Source organism: Macaca mulatta, chromosome 7 (assembly GCF_049350105.2).
Source record: "Macaca mulatta isolate MMU2019108-1 chromosome 7, T2T-MMU8v2.0, whole genome shotgun sequence".
In the NCBI taxonomy this organism is placed as follows: domain Eukaryota; kingdom Metazoa; phylum Chordata; class Mammalia; order Primates; family Cercopithecidae; genus Macaca; species Macaca mulatta.
This window is the reverse complement of record NC_133412.1, coordinates 139614699-139634552: the sequence shown is the minus strand read 5'-3', so window position 1 is coordinate 139634552 and position 19854 is coordinate 139614699. Positions and strand designations below refer to the sequence as shown.

Below are 19854 nucleotides of genomic sequence, written 5' to 3'. Positions count from 1 at the left end.
AAAAGACACAGACTGACAAATTGGATAGCGTCAAGACCCACCGGTGTGCTGTATTCAGAAGACCCATCTCACATGCAAAGACACACATAGACTAAAAATAAAGGGATGAAGGAACATTTACCAAGCAAATGGAAAGCAAAAAAAAAAGCAGGAGTGGCAATCCTAGTCTTTGATAAAACAGACTTTAAACCAACAAAGATCAAAAGAGACAAAGCAGGACATTACATAATGGTAAAGGGATCAATACAAAAGAAAAACTAACTATCCTAAATATATATGCACCCAATCATAATGCAAGTTCATAGAGACCTGCAAAGAGACTTACACTCCCACACAATAATAGTGGGAGACTTTAACACCCCACTGTCAATATCAGACAGATCAACCAGACAGAAAATTAACAAGGTTATTCAGGACTTGAACTCAGCTCTGGACCAAGCAGACCTAACAGACATCTACAGAACTCTCCACCCCAAACCAACAGAACATACATTGTTCTTAGGACCACATCACATTTATTCTAAAATTGACCATATAAATTGGAAGTAAAACACTGCTCAGCAAATGCAAAAAAATCGAAATCATAACAAACAGTCTTCACACCAAAGTGCAATCAAATTAGAACTCAGGATTAAGAAACTCACTCAAAACCACACAACTACATGGAAACTGAACAACCTGCTCCTGAGTGACTACTGGGTAAATAATGAAATTAAGGCAGAAGTAAATAAGTTCTTTGAAACCAATGAGAACAAAGACACAATGTACCAGAATCTCTGGGACACAGCTAAAGCATTGTTCAGAGTGAAATTTATAGCACTAAATGCCCACAAAAGAAAGCAGGAAATATCTAAAATCGACACCCTAACATCACAATTAAAAGAACTACAGAAACAAGAGCAAACAAATTAAAAAGCTAGCAGACAAGAAATAACTAAGGTCAGAGCAGAACTGAAGGAGATACAGACACGAAAATCCCTTCAAAAAAAAAAAATCAATGAATCCAGGAGCTGTTTTTTTTTTTTTTTTAAAGATCAACAAAATAGATAAAACACTAGCCAGACTAATAAAGAAGAAAAGAGAGAAGAATCAAATAGGGGATAAAGGGGATATCACCACTGATCCCAAAGAAATACAAACTACCATCAGAGAATACTATGAACACCTCTACACAAACTAGAAAATCTAGAAGAAATGGGTAAATTCCTGGATACATATACCTTCCCAAGTCTAAACCAGGAAGAGGTGGAATCCCTGAATAGACCAGTAACAAGTTCAGAAATTGAGGCAGTAATTAATAGCCTACTAACCAAAAAAAGTCCAGGACCAGAAGGATTCACAGCAGAATTCTACCAGAGTACAAAAGGAGCTGGTACCATTCCTTTTGAAACTATTCCAAACAACAGAAAAAGGGGGAATCCTCCCTAACTCATTTTATGAGGAAAGCATCATCCTGATACCAAAACCTGGCAGAGACACAACAAAAAAAGAAAATTTCAGGCCAATATCCCTGATGAACATCAATGCAAAAATCCTCGATAAAATACTGGCAAACCGAATCCAGCAGCACATCAGGAAGCTTTTCCACCACCATCAAGTCAGCTTCATCCCTGGGATGCAACACTGGTTCAACACATGCAAATCAATAAATGTAATCTATCACATAAACCGAAGCAATGACGAAAACCACATGATTATCTCAGTAGATGCAGAAAAGGCCTTCAACAAAATTCAACACCCCTTCATGCTAAAAACTCTCAATAAACTAGATATTGATGGAACGTATCTCTAAATAATAACAGCTATTTATGACAAACCCACAGCCAGTATCATACAGAATGGGCAAAAACTGGAAGCATTCCCTTCGAAAACCGGCACAAGACATGGATGCCCTCTCTCACCACTCCTATTCAACATAGTATTGGAACTTCTGGCCAGGGCAATCAGGCAAGAGAAGGAAATAAAGGTATTCAAATAGGAAGAGGAAGTCAAATTGTCTCCATTTGCAGATAACATGATTGTATATTTAGAAAACCCCATCGTCTCAGCCCAAAATCTCCTTAAGCTGATAAGCAACTTCAGCAAACTCTCAGGATACAAAATCAATGTGCAAAAATCACAAACATTCCTATACAACAATAACAGACAACCAAATCACGAGTGAACTCCCATTCACAACTGATACAAGGAGAATAAAATACCTAGGAATACAACTTACAAGGGACGTGAAGGATCTCTTTAAGGAGAACTGCAAACCACTGCTCAAGGAAATAAGAGAGGACACAATGAAATGGAAAAACATTCCATGTTCATGGATAGGAAGAATCAATATTGTGAAAATGGCCATGCTGCCCAAAGTAATTTATACATTCAATGCTAGCCCTATCAAACTACCATTGACTTTCTTCACAGAATTTAAAAAAAAAACAAAAAAAACTGCTTTAAATTTCATATGGAACCATAAAGAGCCCACACAGCCAAGACATCCTAAGCAAAAAGAACAAAGCTGGAGGCATCATACTACCTGACTTCAAACTACACTACAAGGCTACAGTAACCAAAACAGCATGGTACTGGTACCAAAACAGATATATAAACCAATGAAACAGAACAGAGGCCTCAGAAATAACATCACACATCTACAACCAACTTATTTTTGACAAACCTGACAAAAACAAGAAATGGGGAAAGGATTCCCTATTTAATAAATGGTGTTGGGAAAACTGGCTAGCCATATGCATAAAAGTGAAACAGGGCCCCTTCCTTTCACTTTATACAAAAATTAACTCAAGGTGGATTAAATACTTAAATGTAAGACCTAATACCATAAAAACCCTAAAAGAAAACCTAGGCAATACCATTCAGGACATAGGCATGGGCAAAAACTTCATGACTAAAACACCAAAAGCAATGGCAACAAAAGTCAAAATTGACAAATGGGATCTCATTAAACTAAAGAGCTTCTGCACAGCAAAAGAAACTATCATCAGAGTGAACAGGCAACCTACAGGATGGGAGAAAATTTTTGCTATCTATCCATCTGACAAAGGGCTAATATCCAGAATCTACAAAGAACTTAAACAAATTTACAAGAAAAAAACAAACAACCCCATCAAAAAGTGAGTGAAGGATATGAAAAGACACTTCTCAAAAGAAGACATTTATGCAGCCAACACACATATGAAAAAAAGCTCATCATCACTGGTCATTAGAGAAATGCAAATAAAAACCACAATGTGATACCGTCTTACACCAGTTAGAATGGAGATCATTAAAGTCAGGAAACAACAGATGCTAGAGAGGATGTAGAGAATTACAGGAACACTTTTACATTCTTGGTGGGTGTGTAAATTAGTTCAACCATTGTGGAAGACACTGTGGCAATTCCTCAAGGATCTAGAACCAGAAATACCACGTGACCCAGCAATCCTATTACTGGGTATATACCCAAAGGATTATAAATCATTCTACTGTAAAGACACATGCACAGGTATGTTTACTGCGGCACTATTCACAATAGCAAAGACTTGGAACCAACCCAAATGCCCATCAATGATAGACTGGATAAAGAGAAGTTGGCACATATACACAGTGGAATACGATGCAGCCATAAAAAAAGGATGAGTTAATGTCCTTTGCAGGGACATGGATGAAGCTGGAAACCGTCATTCTCAGCAAACTAACACAAGTACAGAAAACCAAACACCATATGTTCTCACTCATAAGTGGGAGTTGAAGAATGAGAACACATGGACACAAGGAGGGGAACATCATACACTGGGGCCTGTAGGGGGCTGAGGGGATAGGGGAGGGATAGCATTAGGAGAAATACCTAATGTAGATGACAGGTTGATGGCTACAGCAAACCACCATGGCACGTGTATACCTATGTAACAAACCTGCATGTTCTGCACAGGTACCCCAGAACTTAAAAGTATAATAATAATTTTTTTAAAAAAACCTAAATTAATGATTCCCAAACTTTTCTACCAAAACTTATCTTTGGCAATGATCTAAATTTGATTGATTCTCTCTTTTGGCATCTGATAGTTCTAAAAGTATCTTTTCCCTTTTATACCTAATATTTATTTCCCTTTTGCCCCAAATCATTGTCTATTTAACCTCAAACACATAAGGTTCTCATCTACCAATTTAAAGTTCCTCTACTACAAATCAACAATCATCTATGTAAATATTTTATTTTATTATCACTTTACCACCCTGCATTACTGCCCCATTTGCATAACATTTCAAACTTTCAAAACACCTTTTTAACTAGAGTACTTTAACTTTTTAACTATGGTTATAGTATTCCATAACCATATGTTTTAGTAACTATAGTTATAGTAACTATAGTAAAAAGTTAAAAATTTTTTAACTTTTTAACTATGGTTATAGTATTCCATAACCATAGTACCCACATATATGTACGTGAATTTTCTCCACAGGTCTTAACAAGCCTTAGAGACTATCAGAGGCAGTTTTCCATACATACTTTACTTTAAACCTATTATCTCAAAAATCTCAAATTCTTGCTGTTAGTTACTACACTACAAATAGCATCTTCTAACTGCCCAAAATTTAAGCTGGAAAACAAGAATTTAGATCAAGCAGAACCCCAGTTCAGTACTGAACCTTAATGATGTTCCTAAAATAAGATAAAATAGTGGGAAAAGGGCATGGGGATACACCAAGATTGAGGTCAGATACCCAAAAGTTGTACAGGTTGCTTCTGTTGCCATGTTTATTAAGGTAATTATATTCAAATTTATTATAATACACAATAAACATTTCATGAATATTTAGTATGTGGGCACACTCATTAAAGGTTTACTTCATTATCTCACTTACCACAACCACCCTCTAAGGCAAGCATATCAGTATTATTTTCCATTTTAAGATGAAAAAAACTAAAGCTTAGAGAAGTAACTCTTAAAAACTTCACTTAGGTATAAACCCAGGTGGTCTAATCCAGAGCCCACCTACTATTCTGAGTATCTGTACGAACTTAAAACATAATATTGTTCATCAAAGGTATTATGTCTTATTTTACAACAGCTTTATTTTAAATATACAATAGCAAAATAATAACTATTTTGGAGGGAGCACTAAGTTTTTGTTTTTCAGATCTCTAGTGTAGCAATACATTTTAAATTTAAAAAGAAAAAAGTAATACCTCAAATACCCCTAAATCACTATTATTCTTCTAAGCTTGATTGTGGGAATGTGTCATTACACTTAAGTTCATAGAATTTTTTCTAAGGTCTATATATTTAGCAGTTTGAACCTCTGTAGCATGTGATATTGAACGAAATAAAATTGCACATATTGTGCAGTGGAAGTAACAGACATTTTCATTTACACTTGTTATGAAAGTCTGTGTCTTTTTCTAATAATTTTTCCTGTTTGAAGGAAAACACTTCAGATCAATAATTTTGCTGTCACTAATAGATTTCAGCAATGATGGAATGGTAAACATGAGGCATGTTCCTCAGATTTGGGATTAATAAAATTTTAGAGCTGAAGGGGATTTTAGAGATCATCTACTCAACTTTCCATTTTACAAATAATGATACTGAACTCCCACATATCCAGTGTTCTTTCCCCACATAGTGGTAACAGAACCAAGACTGGTCAGTTTCGAGTCTTTGCTATCATTAATTTTTAGAATCAAATAAGAATATATTCAGTCAACATTTTAACATGAAAAAAAGGACAAAGAAAAAAAGAGGTGGTGATTAGGAAAAATATATATATATGTACTTTTATTATAAAGGTAAATCCAGGGTAAAATAATTTTCACAATAGAGATAATTGTAGAAAAACCATTATTTCTATAGCAAAAAAAGTAAAAGAATAAATATAAAAATCATACACAGATTTCCAAGAGATCATCTGCAGGAGAGAGACTACCATTTCCTAAAAAGGTGTTGAACAGAACGCAGGTGTATCTTGAAAAAGTGTTCAATTTTCAAACAAATTTGGAAGCACTAAATAAAGGTTAAGAGGTTCCACAATTATTACTCACATCTTCAATATGCCTTCATATACTGTGAATTTCCAAATGGAGGGATACATTATGTAGCCCTTTCCACATTTATTTAATCACGTAAAAGCATTTTCATATAATACATACTATAACATCTCCCAGACAAGTGTTGCTAGAACAAAATCTAGGAAACACTGGGAGGCAACATTTGTAGAAAAAAAGACTAAGACCCATAGATGATCATAAATTCAAAATAAAGCAACATAAAGGGCTCTTTAAAAAAATGGGTAAAATATTTCAATTATGTGTATATTACTATTCTAAAATGTCCTTAGAGAACCATTCTGATATAGAGTACAAAAAAGTGGAGGTCAATCATTGTGAGTTCTCCTGACATATAAATTAACCACCCTTGACATCATGGGGGCCTGGGTTTAAGCCACTGATTGTCACACCCTAACTTATTCCAATTCTAATTTGAAACTATCTGCCAGAGGAGCATTTTCATGGCAGAAGCAGGAAAAAGAAGAAACAGTGACTGATATAATGAATTACATTCTTAGGGAAAAAAAGAATGAAGCAAAAAGACATCAAGACTTCAGCGAACCTCTAAAAAAGAAGTTGTCTGCTTGCTCAGCACACTTTTCCCCTTTTCGTGACAGAAACTCCTCTCCTTTTAAAGACTTCCCTTGTTCCCTCTGCTGTGGTCTGAATGTGTGTGTCCCCCTCCAAAATTCACATGTTGAAACCTGACCCCCTACCCCACCCCACCCTGTGATCATCTTAAAGAAGTAGAACCTTTGGAGGAGATTAGGTCCAAAAGGGTCCACCCTCATAAATAGGATTAGTGCCCTCATAAAAGAGGCTTGAGGGAGCCCTCCTGCCCTTCCAACATATATGGACATAGCTAGAAACCACAGTTAAGAAGGCTGTGGAACATGCCCTCACCAGACCAGATCTGCTAGTGCCTTGATCTTTGACTTCCCAACCTCTAGAACTGTAAGAAATAAATTTCTGTTATTTACAAATTACCCAGTCTAAGGTATTTTGTTATAGCAGCCCACACTAAGACACCCTCTCTATGTGATTCTGGTGAGGTTACCTATTTCATATCCCCACTCCCAAGGATGGGCATGTGATACAGACCCAGCCAATCAGGCCTCAACCTCCTGGTTACAACGATGGGCTCCAAAATTGACATGTGAGTCATGCCAGGTGAAGGAGCATCCTGGAAGTTTATATACAAATGTCATGAGAAAAAAAAATTTCCTCTGACTACCGTTTAACCAGCAATTCCATTACTGGGTATATACCCAGAGAAATAGAAATCATTCTACCATAAAGACACATACACATGAATGTTCACTGCACCACTATTCACAATAGCATGGAATCAACCTAAATGCCCTTCAATGGCAAATTGGATAAAGGAAATGTGGTTTGTATACATACAAAATGGTATACTATTCAGTCATTAAAAAAAAATGAGATCATGTCTTCTGTGGGAACATGGATGGAACTGGAGGCCATTATCCTCAACAAACTAATGTAGGAACAGAAAATCAAATACCACATGTTCTCACTTATAAGTGGGAGCTAAAAGAACTCATGGACACAAAGAAGGGAAGGACAGACACTGGGGCCTACTTGAGGGTAGGGGGTGGGAAGAGTTATCGGATAAGCAGGAAAAATAACTATTGGGTACCAGGCTTTGTACCCAGGTGAAGAAATAATCTGTACAACAACCCTTTTGACACGAGTTTACCTATATAACAAACCTGCACATGTACCCTTGAACCTAAAACAAAAGTTAAAAAAAGAAGGAAATATTTCCTCTAGACTCACTAATTGGGAAGGGGAAAACATGAAATTGTCTATTACTATAACTTCTCAATCTACTCCTCCTCTATAACCTCACAATTCTGACTGTAAGAAGAAAGTCAGCCTGCAACATACTCAGAAAACAGGGCACTGAAATGGAGAGTAAGAGTCCATGATTACACTGCTTCCCGATCACATTATTTGGGTCCCTTAGATCAGCTCCTCCTCTGTAATCTACAGCTATGTAAGTTTCCCTCTTCACTTAAGCTAATTTTGATCTCAGTAACTCTCATTTGCAATAAAGAATCCTAATAAAAGGCTCCTGTGTAACTCAAAAGATATATTCAAAAGAACTTGTAAAGCTAAAAAGCTAATACCCAATGAAGGTGGGAATATTAATTAATACATCTTTATTGGAAAGTAAATTATCTATTAAAATTTTTAAGTTCGTACACCCTTGATCCCAAAATTTTACATATAGTAATCTTACATTATAAAAAACTTATAAACACGTAATGATAAATGTATAATATTATTATCTACAACATTTGTCTCAGTGAAAAATTAGAAACCTCGATGTCCATCAATTAAGGACTAATTAAATATAGCATAACCTACAATGCAATAAGATAGACCCATTAAAGTGGAAGATATATAAAAACATCTTTGAAGATCTCTATGAAATAATTCTGACATGCCAAGGAGTATAATGTAGTAGTTAAGAGCTTACACTCTATGGACAGATTACATAGATTCAGTTTGCAGCCTGTTTGTTTACTGCACTAACTTGAGCAAGTTACTTAATCTCTCTCTGTGACAATTTCCTCAACTGTAAAATGGTGATAACACTAACATATTATTATGAGGATTAAATGAATTAACAGGTTCTGTAACAGGCTCTAGAAGGTATTTTACACTTCATAGGCTCTCAATAAAGTTAACTACTATTATTTTCACTAATATGAAAAGATGTCCAAAATATGCTACCGAGTTAGGGAGTGAAGGAAGAAAGTGTAAAATACTATGTATGAGCAAGAACCACAATCTCAAATGCCTACCAAGGACAGGCAGCCAACACATATTAAACAGAAACTGTGGGAAACTGGAGAATGCATGTCCTATCTTATGCGGACAGGAACTTTAAACAACTATTATCTGAGAAACAGTTGTGTGTTGCTGAATCTTAAGAAGCAAAAAAAAACAGGGATTTTATATGAAATATCTTTTTTTAAGTGTTAGAAACAAATACTTTTTCTAAAATACAGTAGGGGGCTAATGAAACATTGGTCAAATAGGGCCAGTGGTCTATCAATTTGCAAACTCTGATGTATGACACACATACACATATTCAAATATATCAAATATATGACTGTACACAAAAGAATAAACAAAAAGATTTTTTAAGTGGTTAACACTAGAGAGAAACTAGAGAGGTAATGTGATGAGGCTTAATTTCACATTTTACCTTTCTATGTTTTTACATTCTTTATAACACATAAATACACTTTAATAAATTTTTTAAACTAATTAAAAGAATGACATAAGAATTTAGGAGCTTTCTTATTTGCAATTTTTAAAATTTTCTTTTATATTTTATATTGACATACAATAATTATACATATTTATGAGGTACACAGTGATGTCTTAATACATATAATGTATGGTGATCAGATTAGAATAATCAATATATCCATCATCTCAAACATTTATCTTTTTTTGTGTTGGGAACATTCAATATCCTCCTTCTAGCTATTTGAAACTGTATATTACTGTTAACTATAGTCACCCTACAATGCTATAGACAAGAATTTATTTCTCCAATCTAGCTGTAATTTTGTATCCTATAACAACTCTCTCCCTGTATCCCCTTCACCTGACTCTTCCCAGTCTCTAGTATCCTCTGTTCTACTTTACTTCTATGAAAGCAACTTTTTTTAGTTTCCACACAATAGTGAGGACATGCAGTGTTTAACTTTCCATTCCTGGCTTATTTCACTTAATATAACATCCTCCAGTTCCATCCATGTTGCCATAAATGACAGGATTTCATTCTTTATGGCTGAACAGTATTCCATTATGTATATATATCACATTTTCTTTGTCCATTCATCTGCTGTTGGACACCAAGATTGAGTCTTTATCTTAGCTATTGTGAATAGTGTTGGAATAAATATGGTACACATGTCTCTTGCATATACTGATTTCCTTTTCCTTGGGTAAATGCCGAGTGGCAAAATTGATGGATCATATGGTAGTTCTATCTGCAGTCCTTTAAAGAACCTCTATACCATTCTCCATAGTGGCTGTACTTGTTTGCATTCCTATCAACAGTATATAAGAGGTCCTTTTCTCTACATCCTTGGCAGCATTTGCCATTCTTTGCCTTTTTTGTAATAGTGATCCTAACTGGGGTAAGATAATACCTCACTGTGGTTTTGATTAGCATTTTCCTGATGATTAACGATGCTGAACATTGTTTAATATATTTTTTGGCCATTTGTATGTCTTCTTTTGAGAAATATCCCACTTTTTTTAAATCAGATTGGGTTTTTTGTGGGTTTTTTTGTTTTTTCTGGGTTTTTTAATTTTTTATTTTTTGGCTGTTAAGATGTTTGAGTTCCTTGTATATCCTAGATATTAATCCCCTGTCAGATGAACAGTTTGCAAATATTTTCTCCCATTCTATAGGCTGTCTTTCACTCTGTTGGTTATTTCCTTTGCTGTACAAAAGCTTTTTAGTTTGCTATAATCCACTTATTTTTACTTTTTTTGCCTGTGCTTTTGAGGTCTTATTTATAAATTTTTTTCCCAGACCAATGTCCTGAAACATTTCCCCTGTTTTCTTCTAGGAGTTCCATAGTTTCCTGTCTTACATGTAGGTCTTTGATTTATTTTGGGTTAATTTTTGTACAGAATAAGAGGTGCAGCTCTAGTTTCATTCTTCTGCATTTTTCCCAGAAACATTTCTTAAAGATATTGTCCTTTGATCAGCAAGTGTTCCTGGGACCTTTCTCAAAACTCAGTTGGCTGTAGATATGAGGGGATTAATTTCTGGGTTCTCTACTCTGTTCCTTTGGTCTATTTGTCTGCTTTTACACCAGTACCATGCTGTTCTGGTTACTATCACTTTGTAGTATATTTTAAAGTCTGATAGTATGATGTCTCCAGCTCTGTTCTTTTTGTTCAGGACTGCTTTGGCTATTCTAGGTCATTTATGGTTCCATACATATTTTAACTTTTTTTTTTTTCCTATTTCCGTGAAGAATGTCATTGGTACAGAATGTCACTGATAGGACTGCATTGAATCTGTAGATTGCTTTGGGTAGTGCCCACTTGCAGTTTAATTCAAATGTGACTTCTACAATGTGGATATTAATTTTATGAAAGCATAATCATTTAAGTTTAGACTATAATCAAAATGTTCTCTACGGACTCTTAGGTGAAAGTGAAGAGGGGGTGGGCACCACCGTGTAAATGTTTCTTCATCGTTATACGTCTGGAAATAGTATTTTTACTCTATTCAGTTTCTTCTTCTTTTTTTGATTTTTTGTTTGTTTGTTTGTTTTTGTTTTGTTTTGTTTTTGAGACGAAGTCTTACTCTGTCGCCAGGCTAGAGTGCAGTGGCACAATCTCGGCTCACTACAATCTCTGCCTCACAGGTTCAAGTGATTCTCCTGCCTCAGCCTCCCGAGTAGCTGGGATTACAGGCGCACACCACCACACCCGCCTAAATTTTGTATTTTTAGTAGAGACAGGATTTCACCATGTTGGCCAGGATGGTCTCGATCTCCTGACCTCCTGATCCGCCCACCTCGGCCTCCCAAAGTGCTGGGATTACAGGTGTGAGCCACTGCGCCCGGCTCAGTTTCTTATTTATAAGATATCCAACAGTTCTTAACCACTAATTAGAGTTTAACAATTGTTAATTTTGAGTGCACGTTAATGTGTTTTTTAAAAGAACAAGAAATAATTAAAGCAACATTTCATTGTTACTTAGCATTCAAACTGCACTTAATCTCTTTCACTCATAAGTTTCTGGATTTTTATTAACATTTGGAGCATCAGGCAGACACATTTAGCCATGATCCTGAAATCATGAAGCACTATACAAAGAAATAAATAAACCTATTTATTATAGTAATACCCACTCATTTTCTGATGCCCTGAACCCAAAAGTGAAAATATGTGCTTTCAGACCCTCACTTCAAATCTAATCGGATGTAATATTGCAAATAATTCTTGGCAAGTTTATGTGGTTCCCAAGGATATAGTAGATTCAAAACCGGAAGAGGAAGGTGAAGTGGGTAAAACCTGAAAAGCACATACGTTATGGAAACATACTATCACATCATAGTAACAGATATTCAGAACAGAATACAGAAATATAATTGTTGACCAGGCACGGTGGCTCACACCTGCAATCCCAGCACTTTGGGAGGCCGAGGCAGGCAGATCACTTGAGGTCAGGAGTTCAAAACCAGCCTGGCCAACATGGTAAAACTCTGTCTCTACTAAAAATACCAAAAAAAAAAAAAAAAAAATAGCCAGACATGGTGGCAGGCGCCTGTAATCCCAGCTACTCGGGAGGCTGAGGCAGGAGAATCGCTTGAACCCGGGAGGCAGAGGCTGCAGCAAGCTGAGATCGCACCACTATTGCCAGCCTGGGTGACAGAGTGAGTCGGTCTCAAAAAAAAAAAAAAAAAAAAAAAAAATTTGTATCAAAAAAATGGCTAGACATAAAAACAGTTTTGGTGCTTGTACTTGTTATCTATTTTAAAAATAAAATATAAAAGCACTTTATTCAACATAAATGAAGCATGAATGTGTCAATATCCAACTTGACCGAATAATGTTTTCATGGTAGTGCTAGAATATATGCTTCAAGACAAGAAAGATTGAACTGTCTTAATCACTATTGTGTCCCTCACTTACCACAGGGCCTTGGTACATAGTAGATGTTGAATACTGAATACACTATGTTTACCTTGATGAACCCATACTTACCCCCATTTAAAGGTAAGGAAACTGTGGTAAAATGTGCTTATCTTGAAAGTGGGAGAAGAGGCATAACTTTTGACTTCTGTCAGTGTCATTTTGATCACCAGAATCAACATAACAGCATTTTCAGAATTTTTTTTACCTATAATTTCAAATTTTTAGTTTTTAAGATATCAAATTTCATTACTCTAAAATAATCCTCCCACAAATGATATGCAATTAAAGCAATATACAAAATTAAATACTATAAAACCTCTCAAACACACATCATTATAAATATTATCCTGTTACCAGAAAAACATACCTTTTAAAAACTATTCAACCTCACTCCACCTACCCTAAACTATCCTTTTAGTAATAATAGCCAAGTTCTGGTTTACCTAAATGTTTCCTAAGGTACCATATAAATTTCACACCACCCAGTTTTTTATTAAACACCTTCTATCCAGTTACTTCATTAATAGATGCTATGACAAAAGGGCACAAAAGAAGTAAAGAACACAACCATATGTCTCAAGAACTTTAAAATCTACTTTGAATAAGACATATATACACGAAACTGTGGCAAGTTGCTCCCAAAGCAACATACAAAGAGGAAGGAACCAAAAATGACTGAGTATCTCATCTGAAAATGCTAGGCATTTTCATATGTGTTACCTCTATTAGTTCTGAAAACCGTGTAAAGTAGGTATTGTCATCTTTATTTTGGAGGAGAAAACTGAAATTCAGAGAGGTTAAATGGCTTCCCAAAATAAAGGGCGAATGAGGGTCTGAAATCCAAGTCTATCTGACTCCAAAGTTCTATCCTTTTTAAGCTACACCATGCAGCCTCCCACATATAGATGATTACAGGGTATAAACAACATTTATAAACATTGTAAGGAAAACAAAGACATCATTGAAGAGAATAATTCCTAGGAAATATTTTATTGACAAAGTCAGTCCTGAGCTGTGTCTGAAACCTAAGTATAAGACTGCTAATAACAGAAAGATTGTCACAAAAATTTCTAAATAAAAAATCTAAATATTTTCCTTCTTTGATCATTCTATTTCTTATTCTCTTGCATTTTTAAGTATAACCTACCCTCCCCTATAATCGTTTCCATTACAAAGACAGAAAAAAATTAACTAGGTCTAATATCCTATATTTCTCCTTCCTGCTGGTCAGAATGCTAAAAGATAGAAACATATATTGCCATGAGAGCCTTGAAGTGATCTTAGAAACCAATTTCTTCATTTTAGTGGTAAGAAAAGTTGAGAGAGGGTTACATAATACACTGAAGGTTACAAAACTTTACTAGCCAAAATAGTATGAGAACATAGTTCTTACAGTGTTCTTTCTATGATCCAGTGCTCCTTAAATTTTTTGCCACGAAGTGCCAATAATACAGAAGAATGATGAGATCTGGAGCTCACTTGAAATATAATGGGTTCGCTTGAAATTTCTTTGAAGTTTCTAATTTCATCTTAAAGCCTCACGTAAATTCTATACTTTGTGCCTAATTTACTCATGATTATCTTCTCATTAAAGTTATTTAAATTAATACCATCAAGTAAAATTGGTACTTAAAAAATTATTATGTTTGTTTCCATGGCTTAGATTCTAAGCCTTATAGTATCCCTTGACACAATGTCATGTACTTCAGTTTGAGAAGAATGCCCCAATTATGGTGACAATTCCTTCATCGTATTTCATTTCCTTGCTGCTTTATTTTCCAAATTAAGAATTCTTTTTAAACCTAATTACACTCTTTCAAAATGTATAAATACTGACAAAGCTACTGTTAAAATTGTTGGGTGTGTTTAAACACAAAATTTTCAAGAAGCTCTACTTAGTTAAAATTAATTGATTAAATACCATTTAGTTTATAAATTCATTAAAGAACCTGGATAGAACTTCTACTTAGCAATACTTCATTAAACATTTCCTTTTTGAGAGGTCACTCAAAAAAAATTTTTAATGAAAGTAAGATTACATGCCATTCATATTAACTACAGTCCCAATTACTTTTAAGTAGGTTAAACAATCTTTTCTTCTTCCTTGGTATTTATCTTCTCTGCCCAGATGTGAAGGAAGAAATCCTTTGTGGTTTCACTACTTTCTTTTTCAGGTTTTTTTTTTTATACATTTCAAATTCCAAATATGCTTCATTATTCTTCAATCCTATTTACAGAAACAGAGTAATAGATTTTATCTATTTTACTGATTGTTTTTAAAAACTCTCTGTTCAACTTAGCCAGGAATCTATCACCAGTAAGAGTAAAAATAGACTCTTATTCATCACTTCCTCCCTAAAAACATACTATTGATTTTCCACCAAACGCCTGTTTGAAGTCAAATAGTCGTATGTGTTTTTAATATATTTAAAACTCTAATTGTATAGCAACTAAGACTTTTTCAAGTCTTTGGTCAGTGATGATAGTATTAAGTACATTCACTTTGAAGTCAAATCGTCACGTGTTTTTAATATAACCAAAATTCTTCTAGTGTAGCAACTAATACTTTTTCAAGTCTTTGACTAATGATGATAGTACTAAGTACATTCATTAGAAATTAATTTAACATTTTCCTACTTTGATTAAACATTTAATTCTCTAATACATTGCTTCCAACAAAAAATTCACAAAATAACAATCTAATTCAAGAAATAGGATTCCTTTCAAGTCATATAGCTCAATATTAAAAACACATATTGAAAAAAACAGCTAAGTTTGCCAGAACACACAATTCCACTTAGTAGGCTTTAATAGTAATTTGCCTACTTAATGACATCTAGTCTCAAAACAGATATATGTATATATCCTTATCAATAAATGGGCTTTTCAGAAAATAATACTGACACATAATATACCAGAACAGGTTTCAAGAATGTAAAAATGTAAATGCTTAAACAATTGCAGAGTTATAAGGGTAGCATCTGCTTGGCTTAAACTTGTTTTCTGAATATTTTGAATGACTTCATTTATGAATAACTGAAATACTCCCTACATGTTACTATAATATTTTGATGTTCTAATTTACAATTAGTCTTTTAACTAATCTCTAGTACCTAGTCTATTTGTTCCAATATCTCTTACTGAGTTCAAATCAACAAGTTAGTGCAATTAAAATGTATATTACTACAGCAAAAATACGATTTTTAAAAATGCTCTTTCCTAAAAATTTGTACCTTTTTCTCATTCATGCCACTATTAGTGACAATTTAGGTAATGGATTATCATCTTTGGCTAAGTGCCTCGGTATCAAACATTAGCTGTAGCGAATTAATATGATATTAAGTAGCCAATGGGATAATCTATATGATTCTACATTATATACATACATGTAGTCATTATTTTCCTGTTAACCTTTCTGTAGAGCTTTCACAGTGGTAAAACTAATATGCTGCTTTGATAAACAGCTTCTTTCAAAATAGAAAAAAAGTATATGAAGAGTGACACATTCTAGATATAGTGAGTCTGCTGTGTAACTAGTAAGATTGACTTTAAGTATAATTACTACTAAAGCTGTTAGAAAAAAATTCTACATCTGCACCACATCTTGTTTCTAGTTTTGTAGTAGTAGATACTTGTTTATTTGCTTCATGTTACTCATTACCACATTACCTTTAGTCTCTTCTATAAATAGTAATAGAAATAGAGAACATTAGACACAGAAATATTTCAAACTAGACCTTAGGTCACCAAACACCATGTGACTTTCATTTCTGTCAAGTCAACATAAGACAGTTTCGAACAAAGATATTGTTCTTAAAGATGGACAGTAACATTCAACTTAAAATGTTTCCACATACAGCCTATTTTACATACATACATATTCTCATTTTCCTGATTTAAAAAAATTAGTATAACTAGAATATCCACGTTACATTAATTATCATAATCTCATTTTCAAGTGCTTAATAATTCAAAATAATGAAGCAAAAAATGCTTCTGCTAAATATTTCCCTTTCTACCATTATTCTTTCATAAACCTAATACAATTAATTTATTTGATGAGAAGTCTCAACAGACTATGTATTAAATTTGCCAAATTCATAACTGAAATGAAGATAACAAAAACATCTAATGGATGTAAAGTTTCAGAGAACAAGTATCTTTCAACAGGCAATAAAAAATGTCACAAAGAAGTCAATTAAAAACTTTAGAAATGACAATATGATTTCACAAAATACTAAGTAACATATTGTAAAATGTGTGTGTGGGTAGATCACACTTTCCACTATATTTGTAAAACAGATGTAGATAAAATACTTAAAATTAGTATTATGAAGCATGCCAAGAAGATTTTCTAAAAGAGGCCCTCCACCTTTTAAGAGAGCCACAAATTATAATTTACAAAAACTACAGTTCAACTCAACTTTCTTAAGTATGAAATCACAATACTTGAGTTCAGTAAAGAATAATTCTACATAGTAAACTGCAAAACCTGAAGTTCTAGAATACACAAATTTGCATAGCACAGCTTCATTTTTGTAAGTTCTTTCCTCAAAATCATGTATCAGGCAAGACCACAGAAATTAAGCTGTTGATAATGAAACCCACTAGTTACAGACTTGAGAAAAATCAGTTTTCTTTCCTCTCCATCACAGTAGACAATATCTGTATCAATAACTTTTCAAGAAAAAGCGTAAGTTATTTCTGACTTCAAATATACATGTTACCATCAAAACCTACTTTCCTCTATTACCACTTTTTCCAAATCTGTAGCTGCCTTTTCATTCCTTCAGCTACATCCTTCTTCCTGGCCCTGGACTACTGTACCTCATTCTCATAATAGCTTCCCCTGATTGTCTTTAATTCCACTGTCAATGTTAATGTTATCTTCTCTCTGACATTTTACCTATGCCACCTACCTATTCCACTTGAGCTTTCCAAGGCCTTTATATTACATTTTTATTCTGCTCAGGAGCCTCACCATCAACTACATATTTATTTATAAAGTGGCAGCTGACTTTCAACTCCCCTTAAAATTGCCAGTTTCTTCTTGACTCTAGCAAATGTATTAAATTCTCCCTTCAGGTAGTCATATTTGCTCCTAATCCATCTGAATATGGAATTTCTTTTGCAGTTAACCCCAAACTCATAGAAAATGTATTTAGAAAAGTTTTGCACAATAATTACATGCAATGTTTCTTGAGTTGTTTGCCTATCAATGTTATCCATATCAGACTGTAGGGACACGAGATAAGGTCTGCATCTTTCAAAGCAGTCTGTACAACACCTACCTGCTATGTCACTTCACAAAGCTAAGATGATTCGTTAAATGAAACTATTATTTAATGGAAAGCTTAAGCAGAAATGTTCATTTTAAAAATAGTTCTACAGTTTAACTTTTAAACATCTACGGCCTTTTTTATTTCCACAGACAACTGACATATTTTGGTTTCTCACTACTCTATTAATTGTTAAAGAATGGCTAGAATTTAAAGTGCAAGTTGAGGGTAGATAAAGGATATACACTTTCACATCCCATCATCAGATTATTCGAAAATTGGCAATGTCAGTTCCAGGAATTCTGAAATACAACTGAATCTTCACATAACCAAACAGTTTCAGGATCAAAAGAAGAGAACCGCGTACCTTTCTGATTTGGGGGTTCCCTTTTCTGCAATTGGTTTAGACTAGTTTCACTACCAAAGGATCTTTTGATTAGGAAAATTCAATTAATCACCATCGATATACGGAAACAATACCAGGGAAAGGCAATCCTTTACTTAAAAGAGAGAAAAGGAGGCTTTGGATATCACCTTTTCATAAAATTCAGCAACTAAATTAAGCTTTGCACTCAGTATCTGCCGGCAGCCTCAGACCTTTTTTTTCTACCTAATAATAAAAGCAAGTCTTATTCAATTTAGTCCCTTCTCGAGCACCGTCTCGACCTGTCAGAATTTGGCAGTTAAAAAAAATTTTTTTAAAAGAAGTAAGGGAAACACTAGGATTCCCGTACACATTGCTTCTTTTTCCGAAATCACATCACTGAGTCTTGAGCTTCCTTCACTCCAAACTAAGCCCTCAGATTCCAAATATAGTTCTTTAACCCCCGCCTCGCCACTCAATTACACATAAACCTTGCCAACTACAGAACCACAGCAGAAACCCCTACAAATCGGCTTGGCGTTCATCTTGGAAGTCATGCCCTGCAGCAACTGCCGATCGCCGAAGTGACGGATATTAACCACATTCAGCGCAACGGAATCAGACATGCAGAGCACACACGGCTTTCGCGAGGGAGGGAAACGCGACCCGGGAAAAGTGCGCTCCTCACCAGCCTCGGGACGCTCCACCGGGGTGGGGGTTCCCAGAAAGGAGGGGGAGAGGAGCCCGAGTAGGGGAATCCTGCCCTCTCAAGTAAAAAGAGCTGGATCCCCCGGCCGCAAGCTGCAGCCCGTCCTCGCTAAGGAAACGACGAGGCAGAGGGCCCTTTGCTCGGTAAGGCAGAAGGCAGACACTTTCTGAGGTCCGGATCAAGCCGATCCCCCATCCCCCGAAGGAGGCGAAGGGTGCCCCATGGGTGGCTGAGGGGATGCCCGGCCCGCGAGGGACAACCCGAGGAGAAGCAGTTTCATCTGATTAACACCTGAGTCGCGTCCGGGCAAGCACAGCTACTGGCGTGGGGCCGCCCGGGTTGGGGGAAGGGAAAGGGAGGAAGGGGGTGGAGATGGGATTCCCCCCTCTCTCAGAAGAGCACTAACGGAGGATGCGTCCGGGCCAGCCGAGAGCGGCATGCTTCAGACTGCGGAGCCGGGATCCCGCCGCCTGCACCGACAGCAAGGATCCCGCAGCGCCCTCCGCACCGGCCCCTCGGTCCCCGGGGGCCCAGGACTTTGTTTCCGAAGGCGCTGGGGCCTGACATCCCACGGGGTCGACCACGGCTCCGGCGGGCTGGGGAAAGGGACCCGCGGGAACACCCCCAATCTCTGGCGGTTCTCAGCGGTTGTAAAATGCACCCCCGCGGTTCCCTTCTTCAGCCTTCCCTCCTCCCGAGGCCGCAGAGAAGGGCCACCACAGGCGAAAAGCCTAAGGCAAGTCAGGGACTGCAGCCT

At 35.8% G+C, this 19854-nt stretch overlaps 2 protein-coding genes and 1 long non-coding RNA gene across 38 annotated transcripts in view; 1 reads left to right on the top strand and 2 right to left on the bottom strand.

The window, feature by feature from the left end:
• The window catches only part of GPHN (gephyrin), a 734546-nt gene that overhangs the window by 714218 nt on the left and 474 nt on the right, over nucleotides 1-19854 (bottom strand).
• On the bottom strand, nucleotides 10698-12524 carry LOC144330301 (uncharacterized). The gene is made up of 2 exons (XR_013396350.1): nucleotides 12423-12524; nucleotides 10698-11484 (listed from the first exon to the last, which is right to left on the bottom strand). It is a non-coding gene; the product is annotated as an uncharacterized LOC144330301 (long non-coding RNA).
• Nucleotides 13098-19854, top strand: part of LOC144330299 (uncharacterized) — a 523359-nt gene continuing 516602 nt past the window's right edge. For 5 of the 9 annotated variants that reach the window (XR_013396345.1, XR_013396342.1, XR_013396343.1 and 2 more), the window contains exon 1: nucleotides 19009-19240. Coding sequence is in view for 2 of the 9 variants with exons in the window: in XM_077941213.1 (XP_077797339.1) it covers nucleotides 19535-19833 (299 nt within the window). In the remaining 7 variants the exon portion in view is untranslated. Of the gene's footprint in view, nucleotides 19834-19854 lie in introns of all 9 variants that reach the window. The other 4 variants (XM_077941213.1, XM_077941214.1, XR_013396347.1 and 1 more) reach the window with 2 other exon arrangements.